This window comes from Oryx dammah, unplaced genomic scaffold, assembly GCF_014754425.2.
Source record: "Oryx dammah isolate SB20612 unplaced genomic scaffold, SCBI_Odam_1.1 HiC_scaffold_11168, whole genome shotgun sequence".
NCBI classification, from domain to species: domain Eukaryota; kingdom Metazoa; phylum Chordata; class Mammalia; order Artiodactyla; family Bovidae; genus Oryx; species Oryx dammah.
The window spans coordinates 49,094-67,286 of NW_024080561.1; the positions used below are offsets into that span (position 1 = coordinate 49,094).

The window sequence follows — 18,193 nt, forward strand, 5'->3', positions numbered from 1 at the left end:
AGTACTGAAGGTTTGTGAAAAGACCTACAACTGTGAAGTTACTGAATTACAATTTAAATAGTGTAGTGATAGCTGAATATGGTAGTGCTGCAGCAATGGAGGAATGGTATCATTATGTGAAAGTTTTCCTCACAATTCATTTAAAATTAAAATAATTACCATTATTCTACCTATATTTGGAATTATTTACATTCTAAATGGCTTCCTCTTGACAAAAAGTGAAATTATTTTCTACAATTAAATAATAAAAGAGTTTAGTACAGGCCAGATACTCATTGCTATTGATATGTTCCATAATAATCTAAGCCTAATTCCTGTAACGACTCTGTGAGGTATATCTTATCATTAAGGCTCCTGAAAAGTGAAAGGCACTTATTCCTGTCCAACTCTTTGTGACCCATGGACTAAAACCTCTGTACACCGGATTCACCAAAGAATACTGGAGTGGGTTGCCATTCCCTTCTCCAGGGGATCTTCCAGATCCAGGATACAAACGCAGGTCTCATGCACTGCACGTGGAATCTTTAGCATCTGAGCTCTTTACTCTGGAAACCCATAAGGTTACTGAAAAGTGAAGTCGCTCAGTCGTCTCCTATTCTTTGCGACCCCGTGGACTGTAGCCTACCAGGCTCCTCTGTCCATGGGATTTTCCAGGCATAGTCCTGGAGTGGACTGCCATTTCCTTCTCAGGGGATCTTCCCAACACAGGGACAGAACCTGGGTCTACGCATTGGAGACAGACGCTTTATCATCTGAGCCACCAGGGAAGTTACTGAGGCACGTGTTAAATAGCTAACCTATGTACCACGGAGTAAAAGGTAGAATTAGAATTTGAACCTAAGAAACCTGGTTCTAGGATTAAAGTTTTCAGGTACTACAATATAGCTACACTACTACATAAATAAATACAAAAATAAGGTCTAAAGTAAAGTAAGAAAGAATGAAAAACTCAATTCTTTCAAAAGGAGATGCCACTATGCCAATTATCAGTGGCTAAACTCCAATAAACAGAAAATCCCAAATATTGGTGAAGATACAGAGCAACAGGAACTCAATTTATTAACTGTTGGTGGAATGTAAAATGGTACAACCACTTTATAGGATTCTTATGAAGCTAAATATAGGCTACCTATCACCTAATACAGTAATCACACTCGTAGTTAATTATCCAAATATACTGAAAACATGAAAGCTTCCACACAGATGTTCAGAGCAACTTTACTCATACTTGCCAAAAATTGGAAGAAATCAAGTTGTCCTTCAGTAAGTGAATAAACTGTGATGCATTTATACACTAGACTATTATTTGGTGAGTAAAGGAAATGGGTTACTGAGCCTTGAAAGAAGTGGAGAAGGTTTAAAGAGCTATTACTAAGTGAAAGAAGTCATTCTCAAAATCCTGAATAAAAAGGGATGCTTTCACCTCTATGACATTCTGGAAAAGGCAAAGCTCTACAGGTGTTGAAAAGATCAGGGATTGCCAGAAGTTTGGTGGAAGACTTTGGTGGAAGGGGAGGAGAAAGAGGGATGAATAAGTGGAGCCCAGGGGTGTTTAGGGCCCTAAAACTATCTATACAATATTACAGGGGTGGACACATGGCATGATGCATTTGTGCAAACCTAAAATACTGTACAACAGGAAGAGAGACGCCTAACGTAAATTATGGTGCTTACTTAATAATCACGTGGCAACACTGGTCCATCAGTGGTAAAAAATTATAATCTAAAAGAAATGTAACAAATAAAAGTGCTGCTTGTGGTGTCAGAAATAATCTCTAGTAACATGAATTAGTTTTGTGCACAGAAATTCAATAAAAGAAGCAGTACTTTTTACAAAGGATTTGTTCACCCATTTCTGGTGGCTGATTAAAGAAGAGAATTTGGCAAGGCATACAGTCAGGAGCTAAAAATCATGACTGGAAACTATATTAACTGAAGCCTGGAATCTCTGGACATAGAAAGGGTCTATCCTTTTGAACAGAATTTCCCATGAGACTCAATGCTAAGGAAGTCACCTGCTGATGCAGGAGACCTGGGTTTGATTGCTGTGTCAGGAAGATCCCCTGGAAAAGGAAATGGCAATCTGCTTCAGGATTCTTGCCTGGAAAATCCCATGAACAGAGGAGCCTGGTGGGCTTCCATCCATGGGGTCACAAAAGACTCAGACACGTCTTAGCGATTAACATGCACAGACCCTCTTTTAAAGGCCTTTTATTAATTAAATTTGGCCCACCCAAGATGATATATCTTTTAATAAAAACGACTGCTTAGGCCTGATTCATTAAATCAATTTCATTGCAGTTTCAAAATTCCTACACAGCAGTGCAAAGATGGGTGTGTAACTAGGTCATTAGGAGGTGTGTGTGTGTGCACTATAAAACAGTTCTTTCAAAGCCTCCTTGAAGTTTCACAGGAGTGTAGCTCTTGCAGCCTACCCACTGTAGAAACACACTAGGAAGGGAATTCTGCAGCTTTAGGTCAGAAGCAAAGCTGTGTGGGAAACCACGGCAGTGGATATAGCAGTCATGGGAGTCTAAGGGGAAGCACTGTGGACAAGGAAAGCAAATTCATTTTCTGAGTAAATGTATTTTCCAGTAAAAGCAAGATGTTACCCAATTCGATAAAGAAAGGGATTTAAAGTAGTCAGCCTGCCACCAGGTAGCTGGCTGATCACCTCAGAGAACTCAGGGTCAGTCTCCATTGTTGGGATATGGACACTCAACAGTGTCTACAGCCAGGCCAGCCTCGGGGGTGGAATTCAGCATTGCTAAGCTCATGCTGATCCCATCCTTGTCACCAGGGCTGCTTTGTTCATGAGTCACTGAGCAAAGACAGAGGTGGCAGAGCAGGATGCTGACAGACATTCATAGTAGAGGCTGTCTTAGTCACTTGATTGCTGAGTCCCTCTTTAGGTTTGTTTGTTTAGTTTGTTTTTACTAATTCACGTGAAACACAAATATCTTCCTATCCTGTTTCCAAAGGCATCTATCTACACACCATCTTCAAGACTCTTTTCATGAATCTTACAATTGTGCCCTGATCATTCCACCAAACCATTGGACACATTTCATGAATTGGTATTGAGCTGCTCATTTGGCATTTCTCCTTATAGGCAAAAACAAACAGGCAACAAGCAACAAGCAGACTGAAGCTCTGCCTTTTACTGAAAAACGAGTCCCTGTGCCCAACGTATAGGGAGGCTAAACAAAAACAGAAGGTCAAGGTGTGGAGCCCAAAAAGATGTACTGAGGGCCCTGCAAGGAGAGGAGGGGCTCATGCCTTAAAAACCCCAAACTCCCTGAAAGCTCTCAGCGAAGCCCTTTCCGAGAAAGCTGAGGCAGGGGCGTGGTGAGTTGTTTAAACGTCCTGGTGTCAGAGCCCTTGTTCTGGGGGTCAGGTCATGGTCAGGTAACTGTTCCTATAAATATCTCATGAATGTTAGTCTCTGTTCTGACCAGAAAGGGCAGGTCCTGAGGCACGACTTACCCTCCAGGGTCCAGTCCTGGCTGAGTCAGAGCTCAGCTGGCAGTGCCCTCAGGGCTGGGTCCTCAGACCCTGCTCAGCCGTCATCGCTGAGGGAGCCAGGCGCCAAACCCAACTGGCCCTCAGGCTCCTCAGGCCGGCCATGTGGTGGGGGGTGTGCGAGCAGGTCTTGCAGATGGCATCCCAGGCAGATGGTGCTGCCAGGAGGTGGCAGAGGCGGGGACAGGGTCACTGCCTCCTCAAGGCCTGGGCCTGACCAGTAGGGGCCACTGGGAGGGCTCTGGAGGTCAGCAGGACACAGCCCCCCACATGTCCCCTGGGCCCCCAGATCACCGCTGGTCTGAGGCTGGATGAACTGGAGCACCCTGGTCGGGGGAGGCCAGGATTGAGTCTTAACTCACTGTCCACCTGCTGATCCCTGCTGCACTAACCTTTCCTGAATGTCCCCACTAACGGTCACTAACTGACAGTTGCTTCCTTGGGGGGAGGAGCCCATTGCAAATGGCTGAGCAGGACTTGTTGCCTGGCAACAGGGTGCAGAGGAATAGCTCACAGGCACTGCTGTGCTGAGATGTGCCCTTGGCCGTGCTCTGTTATGAGTCTCCTGGAGGAGTCTCCATTCAGCCCCGTCCTTTAGAGGTACCCCCAGACAGAAACTAGATGGCCACAGCTGTCAGCTTTGGGTGGCCTCTTTCTATCCCGCAGTTCTGTCACTATTGGGCTCAAGAATGTGATTTATGAGTTGGAGCCATGGACATGTGCGCTACTTCCTTCACACAAGCTACCTTTCCCTCAGCCCTGCTCAGCCCTCTCTCCTTCATCCTCACTGCCGTTTGTTAATGGAGCACTGTCACGCGTGCCTGACTTTGTGCCTTGGTAGGTCAGAATATCTTGCCTCATGATGAACAGGAATAGAAAAATTAATAATAAGAATAAGGTGCAAAATAATTTAAACGTCCTATTTCTACTCACACGTACAAGCAATATTCATTCAGAGTCAGAGAATATTCAACACCGAGCTGAAGCTTAATGTCTACAGGCAGCAGTCAGACAGGAAGACTGCAGCAGACTGGAAGCCCAGGGGCACCAGCTGCAACTGCTCTGCCACTGAAGTCCCGTGGGTCAGCAGATCTAACGGAGCTCCAAGCATTCCTGGCAGATAGAGACGCTGTGCAGGGCCACTGCCTTCACCGACCCGATGGACATGAGCTTGAGCACGCTCCAGGAGGTGGTGATGGACAGGGAAGCCTGGCAAGCTGCAGTCGACGGGGTCACAAAGAGTCAGACACGACTGAGCAACTGAACTGAACTGAACTGAAGTACACTGTCAGTTGTTGGAACGATTACTTTGTTTTATTTTATGTTATATAGAATTTTAATGAAGAACGTAGTAAAAATGTTATGTGAGATATAAAACAAATTTTAAAAGATATGAACTCTAAAATTAGGCTGCTTGAGTATGAATCCTTAGTCTACCATTTACTTGGTCTGTATCCTAGGAGTGGTTAGTCATCCTTTTCCTATCTGTCTTCCTAATCGGAGACATAATAACATCTATTTCAAAAAGCTGTTGTGAAGAATAAATTATGTGTGTGTGTTTAAACTAGTTGCTACATCTAACAAGTGTACATGTAATTATTATTATTCCTGTACACAAGGGAAAATATAAAAAAGAAATTACAGAATTAGATTTCAATACAGAAAACAGGTAAGCAAGTAACTTTGTAAGTATAATTAAATGTACTTTTGTAGTAAAAAATAAAATAACTGATAAGACACAATAAATATCACTTCTTTTGATAGGAATATGAACCAAAACTTTGATATAAGACAGAAATGTGACCAAGAAGAACAGAAAGAACATCACTTGTGTTTCTCTACAGAGCTAGCTAGAGTGTACTTTTCTGTAAGAGTCCTGTATCTATACAGACCTTACAAAAGGTCAGGACTCACACCAGTCCAGATGAAAGAAAGAGACACCAAGAGTCCTGTCTGAGAAATGATGCAAACCACATTAATTCTCTGAAAAGGAGTAAGGCACGTATTCAAGAGCAGAAGACTTTAAAACAAGAAATCTCATTTTTATAGAAAGAAACATAACAGTTGGATAACACTCATCCACATTTAGAAAACAAAGTCTGTGGATCTAAGTTAATATAGTTAATCTTCCACCTTCAAGTGGAAATTTGGTTTACATCCCTTCTTCTGATATCTATAAAAAGTACTGACTAAAACCTTTATTTCAGAACATCTATATAACGTTGAAAATAACCATTTTATGGAATATTTTTAACTTTTGTTTTCTGAAGTCACACAGCCTTACCAAAATAAAGCAAGCTATTATTTACTGCTTGGTAAGGGAAATGTGCACTGCTGTCACACCTGATTTCCTACCAAAGTTAAACCTTGTTATTCAGGAGACTTCATGGCTGACATTCGTTTAGGATAATGAGGGTGTGTAATTTGTTTTGCATAGATCAGCACCGTTGGAAGGAATGAATGAAGATCTCAGGTGGGTCAGTGGTAAAGAATCTGCCTCCAATGCAAGAGACACAGGAGAATTGGGTGGGATCCCTAGGTCAGGAAGATCCCCAGGAGGAGGAAGTGGTAACTCACTTCAGTATTCTTGCTGGAAACTTCCACGGACAGAGGAGCCTGGAGGGCTGCAGTCCTTGGGCTCACAAACGTACAGCATGCACTCAAGCAGAATAGTACATAGAAGCAGCCCTTTTATATTCCAGTCCATTGCTAAATTGTTTTCTTAAAACTGAATGATCTGATGGGAGTAATCCAATTACAGGCTACTGTATTATGTAAGAAATAATTAGGTTAAAACATTAGAACACAGTTCTTAAACTTGAATATACTTTTTAACTGTTAATGTAGGAGTTTTACACTTTAAGTTTAAGGGTACAGTTTTACAATGCTTAATGTCAAAGAATTGTATCCATTTACTTATAAAATTTTATCATCTTAAGAATGTATTGCAACTTGTGACATTTCGTAACAAATGTCACAAGTCTGATCCTTGTTTTTCTTAGTCATAAAGGTAAGGTATTGGACTAGGTAGTTCTTACTGTGGAACAAACATCAGAATTCATGAATAGCTGAATACACTTATCACATAACACTAATGATACATAAAGACATAAGCTGAGTCTTCTCGAAGAAGAATATCAGTTCCTCATAGCATTTCAATCTCCAGCCGTGTCTGTATAGGCCAAAGTGAGGGGCACCAGTTTTCTGGCTCCTATAACGCATTTTGTAAATTTAAGTAAATTAATTGTTATGTCACTGTAACTTTTCCAAAAGAAAAAAAAGAAATAAAATATATGTAACAGAAATAGTTCAAATTAAAATATAAAGTTACTGATATACTCTATGTACTAGCACATATGATTACACAAGCAAGGTTATTGAGAAGTTATCCACAAAACTAGAAAACAGAACACTTTCTAATCTAAATAAATAAATCAGCATAGATTAAAATGTCATTAATGCTGCATAAAAATTCTTGACGGTTCCTCAAAATCATACCTTTGAAGGCAATAGGACATAGAATGACCCTTTGTTTACAGTTTAGGTTACCTATTATATTGTCAAGGTATATTGTACTTATTTCCAATAATTGAAAATTGCTTTTTCGATCTGATTCTGAAGCAGTTTTGAAACTCAGCCCAAACAACTAGCACAGTACAGCGTGTTATTTCTAGCTTTGACGTTGCCCTTTATTTAAAATCTGAGCAACTGTGAACATGAAGAAAGCTAATAAAGACAGTTGGGTTCATATATGAAAGAAATCCTTGAGAACAGGGAATTTGTCTATCATGTGAGTATTGCTCCTTCTTGGCTGGTATGCTAATTTACTTGTTAGGATTATAGGGACCTCAGGTTAACCTAATATTCAAAGTCTGTATTTCCACTACTATCAGTGAATACAAGAAGGGAAAATAATTAAATACTACTAAACATATCTCCCTGGATTGGGAATTTCCCCTGGAAGAGGAAATAGCCCACTCCAGTAGTCTTGCCTGGAAAATTCCATGGACAGAGCAGCCTGGTGGGCACAGTTCATGGGGAGACAAAGAGTTGGACACGACTGAGTGATTCAGCACTCACTTGCTCAAACAGGGCTTAAGCCTGTAATTCCTTATAAGCTACATCATTTCAAAATGCCAAATAGAAGAAAAGAGAAAAAAAAAATTCAAAAGCTCTTGCTGAAAATGAAGTCTCAATAAAAGGTAAAACAAAACAATAAGAAATGCAATCCTGAAAATCCCAATAAAGTTGACAGCTAAAAATTGATTTCTGATAAAATTAATCTGTAAAGAGCAACATTTCAAAGTCTTGAAATAAGTCTGAAAAAGATGTTCAAAATTACACCTTGGAGGCGGGGGAGTGGGGCAGGGGGCGTAAACAAGGGCCAAGGCTGGGCCGGGCTGGGGTGTTAGAGAGGCCAAGGTGGGGAGTGGGGCTTCGGGGCCCGCCGGGCCACGGGGGTAGGAGCAGGAGGGCGGGGGTGAGGGTGTGAGGGAGAAGGGGGCTTGTGGCAAGTGGTGGGGAGAACTGGACTCACGTAAGGGCTGTAGTGGAGAGGCGAGAGGTGAGGATTGGGTTTGAGACATTTGGGGGGAGGTTCTGAAAGTGTTAAATTGGAGGTGCGAGGGGGAAGGGCCTAGGGGAGAATTTGGGTGGAAAAGGAGAAAACGGAAGTTTGGGGACTGGAGAGCGTGTCAGTGTAACGAGGTAATGGAGAAAGTGAGAGACTGGGAGGAAAGTTTGGGAGGAAGGGGAATGGGATGGGAGATAGGAGAGTGGAGCTGCACGAATGATAGAGGTTCAGGGGTTTCCCTTTCCCCTGTGGAAAGGAAGAGAGAACAGAGGTAAGCAGCATCAGTTGCAGCCAATTCTAATTGCCAGGCCTTTTAGCTTTTCCTAGGGTGGGACGGGCAGAAGGGAATGGTCTTGTGGGTTTAGAGAATTGGGGTTGACCAGGGTTCAACTGGATTTCCAAAAGCACCCTTGTTTTTCCTGGTTACGAAAAGAAGGGGAAAGGAGGACCCTGGTATCGCTGTTGTGTGAAAGGAGTAAAGGACTTGCCTAGTTTTAAGTAATTATCAATGTCGGAATGGGGAAACAGGCATGCTGTGTTGTTCTGTAGGCTGAAGTCAAGGCTGTGAGGTCTGAGAAAGAGAGCAGAAAACTCAGGACGGCATCTAGGCTAATTGAGCGCTTTAGTTTCCTGACTCTTCATTTTGCTGGAGGGAGGGTCAGTACCCTTGTATAAAAAAAAATGTTCCCAGTGAAATGTAGATGTTTGAGTAGATGCTGCCCCAGTGGATATTTCATTCTCACTGTGTACTAGGAAGAGACCTGGGAAATTAAGTTTCCTGCAGAGTATAGTGGGGATTGCAGCTGCTGAGCAGGGATTCTGGAAAGCAGTGTGTACCTGAGCCCCCAGCATGGCGGGCCTAAAGCGGAGGGCAAGCCAGGTGTGGCCCGAAGAGCACGATGAGCAGGAGCATGGGCTGTACAGCCTGCACCGCATGTTTGACATCGTGGGCACCCACCTGACACACAGAGACGTGCGCATTCTTTCCTTGCTCTTTGTTGACGTCATTGATGACCACGAGCGTAGCCTCATCCGAAATGGACGTGACTTCTACTGGCACTGGAGCGCCAGGGCCGCTGTGATGAGAGTCACTTCCGCAGGTGCTGCAGCTGCCACGCATCATCACTCGCCATGACCTGCTGCCCTACGTCACTCTCAAGCGGAGACGGGCTGTGTGCCCTGATCTTGTAGACAAATCCCTGGAGGAGACATCAGTTCGCTATGTGACACCCAGAGCCCTCAGCGACCCAGAACCGAGGCCTCCCCACCCCCGTAAAACAGTGCCTCCCCACTATCCTGTGGTGTGCTGCCCTACTTCAGGCCCTCAGATGTGTAGCAAGCGGCCAGCTCGAGGGAGAGCCACACTTGGGAGCCAGCAGAAACGCCGGAAGTCAGTGACACCAGATCCCAAGGAAAAGCAGACATGCGACATCAGGCTGCGGGTCCGGGCTGAGTACTGCCAGCATGAGAGCGCTCTGCAGGGCAACGTCTTCTCCAACAAGCAGGACCCACTCGAGCGCCAGTTTGAGCGCTTTAACCAGGCCAACACCATCCTCAAGTCCCGGGACCTGGGCTCCATCATCTGTGACATCAAGTTCTCTGAGCTCACCTACCTCGATGCATTCTGGCGGGACTACATCAACGGCTCGTTACTAGAGGCACTTAAAGGGGTCTTTATCACAGACTCCCTCAAGCAGGCTGTGGGCCATGAAGCCATCAAGCTGCTGGTGAACGTGGACGAGGAGGACTATGAGCTGGGCCGACAGAAACTCCTGAGGAACTTGATGCTGCAAGCACTGCCCTGACCTTTTCCCCTTCTCACTTCTCTGGGGACTTCTCACCACCCACCTCTGGAGCTTACATACTGTTCTGGGGTTTGTTCTCTACCCTTCCAACCAATCACACCCCTGCCTTTTTTTTTTAAAAGGAAAAGACAAAAGAAAAATGGAAGTGGTGTCCCCCACCCCTCCCTGCACCCATGTGCCTGGCTTCCTTTTGTTGCCCTTTTCCACTTAACCCCTCACGTGTGTCTCTACAGTCACCTTGCCACTGAGCCGTAAGACAAATGTGTAGGGAGAAGCAAAGTCTATAGGTCATAGTCTTTGTAAGGGATTGAAGTGATCACTGCTTTTGGGTGCATTGAGGGGTTGTCAGTACTTCTGGCTTTATGAGGGCTCTTAAACTTTGTCTGAAAAACCAAAGGGCTGTCAGTAGGGAGCTGTGTGGAAGGTGGGACTCTGAACTGTATTTTGCAAATTAATCACCACCCTCTCCCAAATTATAGAATTTTTAAAAAAGAAGCTGTGGCCCTTTCCACTCTCTCCTGGCCTCTGGTGCTGCTCCTCTCTGCCTTGTTTCCTCCATTCCATGGCTTGAAACCTCTGCCTGGTGTGGCTCCTTCCTTTTCCCTCTCCGTCAAACCCTCTTCAAAGGAATAATAGGTAAGAGGACTAGGTCAGCCTAGTCAGTCCCAACTGTGGTGCTGTGTGTACTCACACACATACACACAGGGTGGATGGAGAAGCGGTTGCTGGTTAAAATACAGTCCCCCTGGAAAGGGGGAGTGTGACACTTTCTTTCCATGTTCAAGTGAAAATAAATAATGTACCCTGCAAAAAAAAAAAATTACACCTGGAAGCATAACTTACATTTAAATGAGCAATAAATTATGGAATAAAATAGAGTAAAATTCAACTACACTAGATCAGACATCTAGATTCCATACTAATAATACTTTTGTAGTTCTTGAAATTACTTATAAATGTTCATTTTCTAACTATGCTTATATATATAGCATCAGAACAAAGAATAAATATATATATATATATTGCAACAAAAATAAGACCAGGAGCTGACTGTGGTTCAGATCATGAACTTCTTATTGCCAATTTCAGACTAAAATTGAAGAAAGTAGAGAAAACTACTAGACCATTCAGATATGAACTAAATCAAATCCCTTATGATTATACTGTAGAAGTGAGAAATAGATTGAAGAGACTAGATCTGATAGATAGAGTGCCTAATGAATTATGGACGGAGGTTCATGATAATTAAACAGGAGACAGGGATCAAGACCATCCCCATGGAAAAGAAATACAAAAAAGCAAAATGGCTGTCTGAGGACGCTTTACAAATAGATGTGAAAAGGAGAGAGGCAAAAAGCAAAGGAGAAAAGGAAAGATAGAAGCATCTGAATGCAGAGTTCCAAAGATTAGCAAGAAGAGATAAGAAAGCCTTCCTCAGCAATCAATGCAAAAAAATACAGGCAAACAACAGAATGGGAAAGATTAGAGATCTCTTCAAGAAAATTAGAGATACCAAGGGAACATTTCATGCAAAGATGGGCTCGATAAAGGACAGAAACAGTATGGACCTAACAGAAACAGAAGATATTAAGAAGAGGTGGCAAGAATACACAGAAGAACTGTACAAAAAAGATCTTCACGACTAAGATAATCACGATGGTGTGATTACTCACCTAGAGCGAGACATCCTGAAATGTGAAGTCAAGTGGGCCTTAGAAAGCATCACTACGAACAAAGGTAGTGGAGGTGATGGAATTCCAGTGGAGCTATTTCAAATCCTGAAACGTGATGCTGTGAAAGTGCTCCACTCAATATGCCAGCAAAATTGGAAAACTGAGCAGTGGCCACAGAACTGCAAACAGTCAGTTGTCATTCCAATCCCAAAGAAAGGCAATGCCAAAGAATGCTCAAACTACCACACAATTGCACTCATCTCACACGCTAGTAAAGTAATGCTCAAAATTCTCCAAGCCAGGCTTCAGCAATACCTGAACCGTGAACTTCCAGATGTTCAAGCTGGATTTAGAAAAGGCAGAGGAACCAGAGATCAAATTGCCAACATTCACTGGATCATGGAAAAAGCAAGAGAGTTCTAGAAAACCATCTATTTCTGCTTTACTGACTATGCAAAAGCCTTTGACTGTGTGGATCACAATAAACTGTGGAAAATTCTGAAAGAGATGGGAATACCAGACCACCTGACCTGCCTCTTTAGAAACCTATATGCCAGTCAGGAAGTAACAGTTAGAATTGCAAAGACAGTTAGAACTCAAAAAGGGGCTCTGTATCAACCTAGAGGGATGGAGAGGGGAGGGAGATGGGAGGGAAGTTCAGGAGGGAAAGGACATATGTATACTTATGGTTGATTCATGTTGGTTTGGCAGAAACCAACAAACTCTATAAAGCAAATTTCCTCATTAAAAAATAAATTAATTAAATAAACAAGCAAACTGGAAACATGCCAGGTTACAGGGATTTCCCTGGAGATCCAGTGGTTAGGTCTCCATGGGTAACTAAAATCCCACATGCCACTTGGTATGGCCAAAAGGTTATACACACACACACACACACACACACACACACATATATATATATAGATTGTGTTAAGGAATAAAAATATTTATTGAATAAATTAATTAAATAAACATGCCAAGTTAGTTCTCTATAAATTCTGAATATAAAAACTGGAAAAACATAAGAAAATGAAAAATCATAAGAATAATATAACTCATAAAACATTAAGATACCACTTTTAAAATGCTCAGAAGTAACAATGAAGTTTAAAACAAAAATGTGCTCATGCACAAATAAAGCTGATAAGTGGTACAGTAACAATATCACTGACAGAAATTACTTTTCCTAAATAATTTCCAAAATAGGAAAAGTAAAAAAGAGAGAAGTAAAAAGGGGGAATCAACCTGCTATACATTTAAAATATAAAATAACACGGTTCCCTGGTGGCTCAGATGGTAAAGAATCTGCCTGCAGTGCGGGAGACCTGACTTCAATCCCTGGTATGGGAAGAGCCTCTGAAGCAGGGCATGGCAACCCACTCCAGTATTCTTGCCTGGAGAATCCCCATAGAGAGAGGACCCCAGCAGGCTACAGTCCATGGGGTCACAAAGAGTCAGACACGACTGAATGACTAAGCACACGCACAGAAGAAAAGAATTCATTTTGTAAAAATTGACCTTAAATACTATGACAAATATGCAATGTAACTAAATCACCAATATTAGTCTCAAAGATATACATTAAATGTACACACACAAAAAGGGAAAAGACCAATAGCATAATTGATGAAGAATTTGCATTGGCAGGTAATCTGCAGAAGAATAATCAAAATAGTCAGAAAACAAATAAAAGAATAATCAATGGCATTGATGACCAAGAATATTCAAATTAAAAGATTATATGATACCCTTGTCCAGCTATAGTATGGATATAAAATAGTCTAAAATACTAATTTTTAAGGCTGAGTGCTGAAGAATTGATGTTTTTGAACTGTGGCATTGGAGAAGACTTCAAGAATGTCAAGTCGGTCAATCCTAAAGGAAATCAGTCCCGAATATTCATTGGAAGGACTGATGCTGAAGCTGAAGCTCCAATACTTTGGCCACATGATGTGAAGAGCTGACTCCTTAGAAAAGACCCTGATGCTGGGAAAGATTGAAGGCAGGAAGAGAAGGGGACGACAGAGGACGAGATGGTTGGATGGCATCACCAACTCAATGGACATGAGTTTTAGTAAGCTATGGGAGATGGTGAAGGACAGGGAAGCCTGGCGTGCTGCGGTCCATGGGGTTGCAAAAAGTCAGACACGACTGAGCGACTGAACAACAGTGACAATGATACTACTATACACCTGTTTCATATAGATTTGAAATAGTCTAAAATAGTATTCTTGTATAAAAATGTAAAGGAAACTCTAGCACACTGCTGGCATATAAATAGAAATATTTGATGGTACTGTAGGTTTCATTTGGCTAGTACCTGAGAAAGTTTAAGATGCCCTTGTATATGATCCCAAAACTCCACTTCCAGGTATATACCCTTGAATTGCTCACATGTAAAGGCTTAGGAAATGGCAACCCACTCCAGTATTCTTGCCTGGAGAATCCCAGGGACAGAGGAGCCTGTTGGGCTGCCATCTATGGGGTCGCACAGAGTTGGACACGACTGAACTGACTTAGCAGCAAAGGCTTAAGTACAAATATGTTCACAAAAGAATCTCTTAGGTCAGAAAAATATGCATCAGTGTTGCAGTGAATACTGAGTATGCATTAAATAGAATAGTGTGGAATGCTTCCATGGACCTCTTATTTCTCTCTGGTTCCCCAGGATAATTATGATCTTTTTCTTTCACAATATTTGACACCTAGCCTATGTATTCACAGGTCATTATCAGAAGAGATGAATATTGGTTTAAACTAACCACACATCCATGGACATTCAGCTTTCTTCTTCCTTTCCTTCTAAGTCACCATGAATTCAGTATATCTCCAGTCCCATGACTGGAATTGCCCTTTGGGGAAGCTGGACATGGAAGTAATGAAAAATGATCTTTATGAGTTTCATGACATAATGTAGCTGTCTTTTAAATTGGGCACTCATCTGTACATAAACCAGCAAAGACATGTACAAGTTAGGGTCTTGCCTGCAACTGTTTCCCCACCCACAAATTTACACAACAGGCTGATATTCCTGAGGACTGCATCTGAGACTCTGACAAGCATTGGGCTAGCCATCAGACTGCTCAGTAGGAATATAATGCAATATTTTATGTATTTTAAAAACATCAATAGTGAGAATGTTATGTACAGTACAGGGAACTCTACTTAATGCTCTGTGATGAGCTGAATAACAAGGCAGTACAAAAGGGAGGGGATGGAAGTATAAGTATGCTGATTCATGCTGCTACACATTAGAAAGTAACACAGCACTGAAAAGCAACCACACTCCAATAAAACTCAACTTTTCAAAAAAATCACAAGAAAAGAATGCTAAGATCAAAATTTTATCAACTAGATCACCTTCAAATATGAGGGGATAACTCATATATTTGTGTGTGAGAATATATACATATATATATATATATATATATATATACCCATCTGTGTATCCCTGGTGGCTCAGACTATAAAGCTTCTGCCTGCAATGCGGGAGACCTGGGTTCAATGCCTGGGTCGGGAAGATCTCCTGGAGAAGGAAATGGCAACCCACTCCAGTATTCTTGCCTGGAAAATTCCATGGATGGTGGAACCTGGTAGGCTACAGTCTATAGGGTTGAAAAGAGTCAGACATGACTGAACGACTTCACTTTCTTTCACTTTACACATCTGTATATATATATGTGTGTGTGTGTGTGTGTATGTGTGTGTGTGTGTATATGTTTTTCATACACTTTCCTCTTCAGAAGTTACCCCGTAAGTATTTACATTTAAATTTATATTTGAAGGAATAATGAGAAGAAAAATTACACAACTACATGGATGTTAAGTTATATGAGAATTAATATGACCAAGTATATAAAAATTTGTTTTCTTGAAAAATTAATCAAGGATAAAATGAGACAAATAGAAACCATATGCTACAGAAGTGATTCCAGGAAAGAGATCCTTAAAGCTGGAATCTGGAATAGGTTGTCTAATTTGGTTAAGTTAGAGGATGGCAATGGTTTATTCTTCATGCAACTGGGAGAGTGGAAGTCAATGTAATTCAGTGGCAAACAACAACAACAACCACAAAACTTATCCCCTGTATTCTTCTGCAATCATGCTACAGGTTTTGAGCCAAAGAACTTCTTCTGTAGGCATGCTCAGAGTCTCTAATTTCTTGGAAATGCAGAAAACACATCTATCTGAACTTAAGTTCTCCAATTTAATCATGAGAGTAGCAATAGTATACTGTAATTTCAAATGTTCTTTGACATGAAATTTCTAGTTTGGATTGGGAAACAAGGCCCTGAGAATGAGTTGTAACTTTGATAGACCCCTGTCAACCTGCTTACTTCCCATCTCTCTTCCATCCCTTCTCCCTCCTCTGGGGAGATTAGAGGATCCTTCCATTTTTTGTTTTGTCACTGAGTCATGTCCAATTCACTGGTGATCCCATGGACTATAGCCCACTAAGTTCCTCTGTCCATGGGATTTCCCAGGCAAGAAGACTGGGGAGGGTTGCCATTTCCTTCTCCAGGGACCTTCCCAACCCAGGGACTGAAGCAGTTTAGCCTGCTTGGCAGGCTGATTCTTTACCACTGAAGCAGCTGAGAAGCCCTAGAGGCCTGTGTAATGGACAAGAGTTTGGGTAAACTCCGGCAGTTGGTGATGGACAGGGAGGCCTAGCGTGCTGCGGTTCATGGGGTCGCAAAGAGTCAGACACGACTGAGTGAGGGAACTGAACTGAAAGTTCAGTTGTTCTGTCATGTCTAACTCCTTGCAATCCCATGGAGTACAGCACATCAGGCTTCCCTGTCCATCACCAACTCCTGGAGCTTGCTCAAACTCATGTCCATCGAGTCAGTGAGGCCATCCAACCTTCTCATTCTCTGCTGTCCCCTTCTCCTCCTCCTTCAATCCTTCCAAATATCAGGGCCTGTTCCAATTAGTCAGTGCTCCACATCAGAGCTTCAGCCTCAGCATCAGTCCTTCCAATGAGTATTCTGCACTGATTTCCTTTAGGATGGACTGGTTGGATCCCCTTGAGCTCTCAAGATCTCCTTGAGAGTTCAAGGGACTCTCAAAAGTGTATATATATATATACATTTTCAGAAAATATTGTATTTTGCAAAAATATTAACATACATCATCATAGCCATCAATACAACCATCTGATTAAGTAGTTTGTTTATTATAAAGATTAGTAAACACAATTTTCAGAGAAGGAAATGGCACCTCACTCCAGGACGCTTGCTTGGAAAATCCCATGGCAGAGGTGCCTGGTAGGCTGCCTTCCATGAGCTCGATAAGAGTCAGATACGACTGAGAGACTTCACTTTCACTTTTCACTTTCATGCACTAGAGAAGGAAATGGCACCCCATTCCAGTGTTCTTGCCTGGAGAATCCCAGGGACAGAGGAGCCTGGTAGGAGGCCGTCTATGGGGTCGCACAGAGTCAGATACAACTGAAGCAACTTAGCAGCAACAGCAGCAAACACAATTTTAGCTCTAGGCATGGCCTTAAGTGTAGAGTACATGAAAACTGACCTGTCAATAACAGATTATGTGAAAGTCAGAGTCTTCCTTAATGAGCTAATAATATCTCAGAAATGTAAGATGAGAAAAATCAATAATCATATTACAATAAAATAAATAGACATATAATAGACACAGGACCTTGTTCTGTTCCTAAACCTATTATACTCATAATAGGTAATGGAACCATCATGATACATTTATCATCCCCATTAATAATAATAGATCATAAGGAGTAAGCAAAATTCCACAACCTGACAACAGAATCCAGGATTCAATGGAAAGGGACACTCGCTTTATGTTGAAATTATTTTTCTGCCATGGAGGACAAGGTGGAGGGTACATGTGAGAGTAAAAAGAGTGAGCACAAGCTGATTCTTGAAGTGTCACCGAGAATTCCATGTGAAAATGTGAGAAAGACATTGCAAATCAAGAAGCAAATCATATTCAGGTGTTAGATAAATATGATGTGTTTGAAATGTACTTGTTCTCTATGTGGTACAAGTCACCTCTGTTCCCAATATGTACAATAACATGGTGAAAGTGAGGATGAAAAATTAGAGGGAGTTAAGTTCTATGAATGGAAGATGTGTCTTTATAAGCAAAATTCATAGAACTTTGTAACTAATATGAGAAAGATGAGACTCTTAGAATTATTGTTATATATTTTTATTGTCAATTTATCTACCTATAAAGGTGATATAGAAATATTCTCCCATTTAACCTTAACATGATTTCTCCTTGACTGATAGTAATGCTGATATTTTTAAATCCAATATACTATGCGTATTACTAATAATGACATGTTGAGCAGGTTTTCAGCATATATTTAAAGAGCTCCTGATGGAAACCCAGACATCCAATATACTTGACAGCTATAAGAAAAAAACAACTCAGAGCCTTCTTTTACCTTTCTCCCCAAGAATAGAAAGGATTTCTCAAAGATGGGACTCAAAAGAGAGAATGCACTTTTTACCAAGCAATATGACAGCAGCAAGTTCTTCTTTTACAGATACTAGATATTGCAAAAGTCCCATAGGATACGTTCTGAAGATAGCAACATAATATGTCAGATGTAAGCAGACAGATCTGGAATAATC

At 41.7% G+C, this 18,193-nt stretch overlaps 1 protein-coding gene and 1 long non-coding RNA gene across 2 annotated transcripts; both read left to right on the top strand.

Moving 5' to 3' along the window:
* Nucleotides 1–1,193: 1,193 nt before the first annotated feature.
* Nucleotides 1,194–5,073, top strand: LOC120860741. The gene is made up of 3 exons (XR_005720418.1): nucleotides 1,194–1,278; nucleotides 1,345–1,346; nucleotides 5,062–5,073. It is a non-coding gene; the product is annotated as an uncharacterized LOC120860741 (long non-coding RNA).
* A 3,436-nt stretch (nucleotides 5,074–8,509) lies between these two features.
* On the top strand, nucleotides 8,510–10,395 carry LOC120860742 (death effector domain-containing protein-like). Its single transcript, XM_040236479.1, is given in 4 exon segments — nucleotides 8,510–8,593; nucleotides 8,849–9,144; nucleotides 9,147–9,188; nucleotides 9,191–10,395. Coding segments are annotated over 3 exon segments (951 nt in total). The 5' UTR covers nucleotides 8,510–8,593; nucleotides 8,849–8,945; the 3' UTR covers nucleotides 9,901–10,395.
* The last annotated feature ends 7,798 nt before the right edge of the window (nucleotides 10,396–18,193 follow it).